Raw genomic sequence first — 8,554 nt, forward strand, 5'->3', positions numbered from 1 at the left:
TATAATAGGTCTACACATTCATGTTACGCAAATTTTTGCTACGTCATAAAATGAATGTGTAGACCTACTATAACATACAAAACTATGTACGTCATATTTCGTTTTTGTACGTCATAAAATATGATTTTTGTACTAGTGATTTATAGATATTTAAAAAAAAACATACATACAAAATGAGAATAGTAAAAAAACAAAAAAAAATTGAGAAAACATAAAACTTACTGAAAATAATGTTTTAATACTGAAAATTTCAGTAAAATAATTTAAGACACTTTTATCAAAATATAATACGTTTATTTGATTTTCTTTTTATAATTGCATGAGTAAATTGTATGAATACTTCATCATCTTCTATGTTTTATTTAATTTACGTATTTATTTTTAAAAAGATTAATTTACCGATTCTTATTTTTTAAATATATCAAAATGTCATTTATCAATTTAACTCCGTTAATGTTTAAAATTAATCATATATTTATTTCTCATTTTTTTCTCTCTCTCCGTTTCTTACTCTCTTAGCTTAATTTATTTTTTCTTTCCCACCATTATACATACTTCCATTTTTTCTTTTCGTTTTACACTTCCTTAGTTCATTTCACTATCAATGCATCATATTTTAAGGTACCATATTTCAATTAGGGAACATAATTTTTAACAAAAATAATTGGTTTGATATTTATTTTTTTTTAGCGTTTAATACAAAATTTGAGTAGTTTGGCTTTAAATTAAAGATATTTGATAAATAAAATAAAAGAAATTTCAACAAAAAAATCAGGCGTAAATCCTCATATCTCACATTTATATTGCATTTTAAAGTATTTTTTTATACCTTATAATTTAAATACCTCTGTTTTTTATGTAAGGCTTATTACGGATTTTATTTTGAGAGTGTTAATATTTTACAATTTTTTATTAATTTTTTACTTAACATGAAATTAAAAAAATGTCTATCTTGTATTAATATATATCCACACACAAAAAATAGCTACTTACAATGGGAAAAAAACACTACATATACGATATTAAAACAAATAAGAATTTTTTATTCCAAAATGTATTTCACACAATTTGGAAATTTCATTTTGAAAATTTATTCCAAAAGTTTTATTTCGGAAAATTTTGTCCTGCATATATTATTTTGGAATTAATAATCCGAAAATAACTTTTACAAAAGTTAAATGTTTATTTCTAAAAATCGATGGGATGTGGGAAGAAATTAATAAGGTGCAGGAAGTAATTGCCTTATTTTGGTCATCTGATAAAAGATTACTTAAAGTTTTGTTCCTTACTTAAAGAGGAAAACAGAATGGTTTGGGCTGAAAAGCCCATTAACAATCAGAGCTCGTATTGACTGGGTCGGTCACTGCTTTATATCACCAAATTGCTAACTCCACCGTCCAGTTTGAATCCTCGATCCGGTAAGTTGCAGAAGACGAGCTTCCCAGTTCCACCAAATTTCTTTTAACTTTATTTCTGTCATTTTTTTTATTGAAATAAAAAGAAAAGGGTGTTTATAAATAAAAAATACTAGCAATAAATGATACTATATACTAAAACCCGTTGTATTTATTTTACATCAAAATAAAAATAGAGTTTCATCAATAGAATAAATGAAAAAAAAAGTTTTATCATGAGAAAAAAAATGCATTTAGGAAGACATTACAATTACAAAACTTAAAAAGAATAATTAATCATTAACAACTAGATCTTAAGAATAAATTAATCATGAGCTCACACGAGATTGAAATAAAAATAACTTCATACAAAATTATATAAACATGACATTAAACTTGAGCTCACTCACCATACGGATTCGTGGACCCAAGCATATACTATGGAATTCTCAAAGCTTGATCTCTTTTTAATTATTAGAATGAAAGTATACAAATAAATAAAAACACGTTAATGTATATGTGAATTTATGAAGCAAACTTATTCTAACCAAACACTTTCTATCATTAAGTTACTGAGACATTTATCCTTTCTTATTTTTAAAAAGAAAAAATGTTTTTTAAATGTCATAGAAACATGTTTTTTAACTAAATTTTATTAACATGGTCTATTTTTTTTATTAAAATTTATTAGTTAAAAAATATAAAATAGTCAAAGAATAAATGGTAATATTCATATTTTTTTACTTTTAAAGAGTTTTAATATGTAAGAAAAAAATTCATAAAGATGTTAAAAATATATTATTTTGATACACTCGTAGTCTCGTATTGTTTAAGAGTTAATGTGAAAAACAATTTAAATATACATTATTTTTTCCATTCATCTTTTAAACATATTTTAAGGAGAAAAGCTAACCTCAATTTAATGTTTCAAGTGTTTTAACTGATTTAAGCATATTTAAGATTAAAATATTAAAATTTTAGTATTTTTTTAGTCTTAACTAATGGCATGTTTCGAGATACTTAATACTCTTAAATAATTTATAATTTTTTTTATTTTTTTTTAATTTTCAAAGACAATATTCACTATAAATGTTTTTAAGAAACTTAAATTTGAAACATATATATTTTTAACAAAATTTTCTTCTTTGGTTTAATCATTTTCGTCGTTTCTATTTATATTTGGTTTTCTCAACTAGATTATTTTCTTATTCTTTTTTTCCAATTGGATCCTTAAAAATGAACAATTGAAGCAATTGGCTCCCTGTCGTTAAATTGTGTTAACGGGATTAACTTTCAGCTGACTTGTCACTGTGAGGTGGAATAATCTAAAGACGTGACATCTGCATAGGTGGAAAATGTTTAATTAAAACATAAAAAAAAAACAAGGGTTTTTGAAATCTAAAATCAGAACATCACAAATTAGGATTCGTGTGCGCTTCAAATTGGGAATGAGAGTGTTGTTCGAGCTTGAAGAAGCAAGAAATCATAGGTTTACAATATTGGTTACTAGAGAAGGTTTTTGCACAATTAAGGCATTTGTGGTTGGAATCCAGGAGTTTTCATTGCAATCGCGAGTTTCGACGTGAAACGCGAACTCGGTCGACGTGTATCTGCAAGTGGTTGGAGTGGAATTGTGAGCAAGGTTAGTGTATGCAGTAAATGATGTTTGAATTTATTATTTTGTGCTTTTTATGGTGATCTGCCAATGTTTTTTCGAATGTGGGGTTGGGGTTGTCTTAAAATGTTATGTATGGTTATTGCGGTGTGGTCCCCCTTACCCCCCATACTTAAAGTTGCTTTGTTCTGTCATTATCAGTTGTATTGGTTTAAATTATGGTGTTTTTTGTCGTTATATGGTAATTTATAGGTGTAAAATTTTTGTTCATTGTCTTGTCTGTGGTGGAGGATAATGTAGAGGTGGTTATTCACCATGAGGATAAGTTCGTGAATGAAGGGTGTCTCAAGTATGAAGGGAAAACTGATACTTTAACTTTTGACCCAGACTTGATGTTACTTTGTTGTAGTGAGTATATTCAAAGGGCTTGGGTATGATGGATTCAAAGATTTGTGGTTCTTTGTATGATGTGGTTTTGTGTTAGATGCTAGGCTAGAACCTTTGTGTGATGACATAGGAACCATGTATATGGTGAACTTAGCTAGGTTAAATGGTTAGGTTCATTTATATGTTGTGCATAGTGTGTCTGAAGCTCAAGTCATATACATGATTGAATATAATGTTGATGAAAGACGTGATGAATTTACACCAGTGATGCATGAGGGTGATGAGGGTCCAATGTTGCATGAGGCTGGTGGGGTATAGTTGATAGTGAAAGACAGGGAAATGGTGGTGTAAGTCAATAGTTGGGTGAGAAGAGAGAAAAAGATGAGGGTGAGCCTGTTATGTGGTAGTGAAACCGAGGGACGTGGTGGTGTAAGTGAATAGTTGGGTGAGAGTAGAGAAAAAGATGATGGTAAGGGTCTGTGTGGTAATGAACCCGAGGGACATGGTGGTGTAAGTGAACAATTGGGTGAGGCAAGAGAAAAACAAAATGGTGAGGATGTATATGGTACTCAATTCGATGATGTATGTGGTACTCAATCCTTGGGAGATGGTGGTGTAACTTAAGAGTTAAGTGAGGGTGTAAGTGATACTGAAACCAAGGGATATGGTTTAAGTGAGGGTGAGAGGAGAGAAGTAGATGATGGTGAGGTAAAAGTCCGTGAATTTGAACCTACAACATTTGTAGAGGAGGCAGGTATTGTTGGCGATTGGAGTACATCGGATGATGATAATGGTGAGGTGAATAGTATGCAAGAGTTAGTTAACATAAATGTTGATTGTGACTTTAGAGGAGATTGCTCTGGTAATATGTATGTGCAAGTTGAATTTGTTTCACTTGAAAATGAGAGGTCAAATTGGAGTGATATTTGAGTCCGATTTGGATGATGACGACATAAGTGATATCAATTTGTTCAATAATGAATGAGAATCTAAAGACTTAATTACTCCTAATAATAGTGATGAAGAAAGTAACGAGGAAGACAGTTATTTTACCTAATCCATTATATCTTCATGTGATTATTTTAAGTGATAAATTCAAATGCAAAATTGGAATTTATCCTTATTTCAAATTTTGAATTTTGATTTTTAAACGTTAAAAATTAATAAATTTAGTCATTTTAATCCAATTGCATTGATGTTTTTCAAGTGTCAAACACGTCTCATGTTTGGAGTTTGAGTTGTTTACACCATTTGACAATTTCAAACCCAGATGATAACACAATTTAACAAACTCCAAAAAATTAATGACCTTTGATTAAAAAGACTATATTTATTCATTTTTAAAGTTTAAGGACCAAATGTATAAAAGTTTAGGATTGAACCAATTCGAATCCCGCATCTAAATTTAGATATTACAAACATATTTAACCATTCTATTACACTCACCAACACAAAAATAATGATTTACATATCTTAGTTTACATCTAATAGTGAAGAAACTCCATGTAAAAAATGTGCAATGACATTTTTATAAATAAGTGAAAGTGATTTACGTAGAACTTCTTATTGTCTAACAAAAATTTCTTTTTATATATCAAATCAAGGGTTTTCCTACTCATTCTTTACTACACGAAAACACCGGAGGCACTCTTGCGAGTTAAGGTATGTTTTCTAGCGACAAAATGGTGATGATTTGGAAAATCATTTATGCATTATTATTGACTTTACTTCGTTGTTGAAGTTTGTTTTTTATTTTTTACATTTTCATTTGTGGACATGACTGTTTATTGAGAAACTACCTTGTATGAATACCAAATTCTTTTGATTGTTGTATTTGTCATTTTAAATTTACATTTTTTGGACTATTACGGCATTTAAAATCATACTTGAACATTAGTTATCACCTTACTTCATTTCTACCACCAATAAGAAAAGCTACATTGGAATGAGTATCAAAGAAGCCAAATAAAAGACAACGTCATTGAGTTTAACAAATTCAAAAGTATAACCTAACTTATATTTTATGTTTGAATTATTTGTTCATTAACTATTTTTTTACTTTATTATAAAACAACATATTAAATTGATATAAGTTTATAAATGCTTATTTTATTATAGCATTTTTTTATCGTGATAATTTTTTACCTAAGACTTGTAACGTTCGACATAAATTGATTTATTTACATTAAACTTGTAAGAGGGTATGATATAAATTATTAAATACTATCACTTTTTGTGTGTGCCCTATCCTCTAATAATATAATACCCATAACTATTATTAAAAAACCTAAAATAACTTACGTAAAACACATTTGTTATTTTAGTGCATGATTTTAACCCTTGTTATTTAAGATAATCCGGATTTTTGTTTAAAATATATTATACGAAATCAGATTTTTATGTCTCCTAGTCAATCACGCAAAAATAAGTTGTAATAGATTTGGTGGGTCCATCTCAAGAAACCAGTGAAAAACTAGCTGATATTATAAAGGTTTGCAATTGTAAGTATGATGGAAATAGGACAACTGAGTTTCAATGATCTCTAAAAATATTAATAATAAACTTGTAATACCTTAAACAAGGGGTACATTTTTATTTCTTAAAAAAACACACTAAGTTAACATGAAAGAAGTACTTAAAAAGTGATGTCTTGAATATAGACTAAACTTATATTTTAGTCTAAATAATTAATGCTTTAATTGTTTTTTTTTGGATAAATGCTATTACATTTTGTTTATAAAAGCTGGGTTGTGTTAATTAAAAAAAGTGTTTATAACAATGATTTGTTTTAACTATGAATCGATATAAGAATTTTATAATTATCAAATTAAGATTCTAACCCAATAAAGAAGTGTAGGAATGAAATGATACTCTTCATATACATTTAAAAGCTTAAGCAAAACAAATGAAAAGTTAGATAATTTATTTAAGTTTCTTCAATTATATAAACTGATGATGCATTATAGTTCTAGTAACAAAGACAATTTATAGAGTGGATTCGGTGTCACTAGGTGGACTTATTGTTAAGTTATTAATTAAATATTAAGGCAGTCAAATCTTTGCAAGATTTGAGACTACTTGATGATTGTGACCTTGTAGATGCACTGGCAAATGCAAATGGGACAAGTTTCTTCTAACATTTTAAAACTTCAGTAATATATAACAAGTTTAATGCCTTGTTCCATCTATGGACAAACACCTACCTAGTCATTGTTCTTAATTAGGTAATATATATGTTTGAAATGTTATTCAATTAAGTTGAACAAAAGATGTTTGTAGGTGTAGAAATAATTTGTTAGCCTGCTTGTGTTGATAGTATTCAGTTCCAAATGTAACAAATAAAAGAGTGCATTAAATCTTTTGAACTAATATGAAAAAAGTTGGAGACTTTTTTTATGTATACAATTATATTTAAATATACAATTAACTATATTATAAATATTTAATATTACATATAATTTACTGTAATTTTAATATTTCATTAACATTTGTCTATTTCTATCATAATCGAATAAATAAATAAAATAGTAAAGCAATTTTTAATTTTTCGTTATTCAATCCACAGAAATGAAACGTATTTTTTCAATGATATATGTATGTCACTCTATTTCTACATTTTTTTTTTCAATTTTAATCCCCATATATGTATATCTTTCATCGAAGTTCTAAACTAACACAGAAGCTTACGATAGAAACATTTTATCGATGAGCAAAGGAGGCACACGTCTCTAAGAATAATAAATGTATCATTTATAATGTATCTTAATTTTCTTCTATCAATCTAGAAATGTGTTCAGTTTGTCAGAATTTTCATTGGAAAAGTTACATCGGATCCATGGAAATTAATAAATCATCCGTGAAGATAGTGGGAATTGATTTATTGCTCGCATCAATTCAGATATTTGATTGATTTCAATTTGAGAATGATTTTACAACGGCCTGTTAACAGATTCTAGCATAGATATGAAAAGAAATTGTCTATATGTTCAGATAAGAACACAAAATTAAACCTTCCTTAAAAGGAATTAACAAACTTCCTCTCAAACAAATTTACAACACTACCTTATTGCAAGCTGTTAAACAATAAATTTGACAAAACATTAACCTAGTAATTAAAGACTAACTTTGATGATGCTTAGAGCTTTAGGGACAAGTCAAGGTGTTTCTTTTTCTCTTGACCAGTATTTCCACTAACCAGATATTCACTTATTTCTTCATTACCTGCTGACTTGAGTTGTAATCTGCCAACGTTGTCTCGTGATGTTTTGCGACAACTTTCCATAGTTAACTTCCCTATCCCAGGTTGTTGAGTAATAAGGGGTCTTGACCACCCATGATGATGTCCAAAAGTGTTTGAAAAACCATTGAATGAGAAGTGAGGAGAAAGAAGAGGAGGAGGCCTATGAATCATGCAGTGAGTCTGAATTCCAAGTGGTTTATTACCACAAGCACCATGGAGAGGCAGAGAAGCCACAGTGGGATAGTGAGGAAAAGGAATTCCAAAATCTGTTGCTGGGGCCACCATGGATGATACTGATCTGTGACTTTTCTTTGCTATGGACCTTTCTCTTTTGTGAGCATTTTGGTGTCCACCAAGAGCTTGTGAACTGTAGAACTTCCTCTGACAGTAGTTACAAGAAAACACTCTTGGCTCATGGGGGTCTTCTGATGACAAATCCGTTTCCAGACAGGTGATGAGATTCAGCACCGGACTACACCCAGTAGCAGAATCATCACCAGGGACATTTAGATCCAGTAAAGTATCTCCTTTTTTCTCTTCTTCTTCCTCAAGTTTCTTCTCCTGTGGATTCTGCAATGGTGTGCTATGACTTGAAGGAGTCACTCCAGCAGAAAGGCTATCACAGAAGGGAGCCTGGTAGCTCAGTGTTTCCATTGTAGGCCACTTTATAAAATTCTAGTATGATGACTCTTGACACCTAGCTTTAAATGGACAAAAGGAGTATATTGAAGGAGACTCAAACCATATTCCTATTTTATTTACTATATTTTTTATCATTTACTGTCACAGGTAAGTGTATGAGTTATATATTTTTTTAAATAGGTCAGCATCACATTAGTGGGTTAGGTTTATTACAGAGGTAATCAGCTTACTGTGAAGTTAATTAGATTTTGATGATGAATGTAGAAAGTTAATTGA

General features: G+C 29.2%; 1 protein-coding gene across 1 annotated transcript; it reads right to left on the minus strand.

Annotated features, from left to right (window-relative positions):
• Window positions 1-7,387: 7,387 nt before the first annotated feature.
• LOC106761491 (zinc finger protein 1-like) lies at window positions 7,388-8,331 on the minus strand. Its single transcript, XM_014645045.2, has one exon. The coding sequence runs from the start codon at window positions 8,288-8,290 to the stop codon at window positions 7,532-7,534; it is 759 nt and encodes a 252-aa protein (XP_014500531.1). The 5' UTR covers window positions 8,291-8,331; the 3' UTR covers window positions 7,388-7,531.
• Between the last annotated feature and the right edge of the window lie 223 nt (window positions 8,332-8,554).

The sequence above is a fragment of the Vigna radiata genome, chromosome 5 (genome assembly GCF_000741045.1).
Source record: "Vigna radiata var. radiata cultivar VC1973A chromosome 5, Vradiata_ver6, whole genome shotgun sequence".
NCBI classification, from domain to species: Eukaryota; Viridiplantae; Streptophyta; class Magnoliopsida; order Fabales; family Fabaceae; genus Vigna; species Vigna radiata.

Bases quoted from the DNA above. Each gene is read 5' to 3' on its own strand.
- LOC106761491 (XM_014645045.2), bottom strand. From the start codon at position 8,290: ATGGAAACACTGAGCTACCAGGCTCCCTTCTGTGATAGCCTTTCTGCT.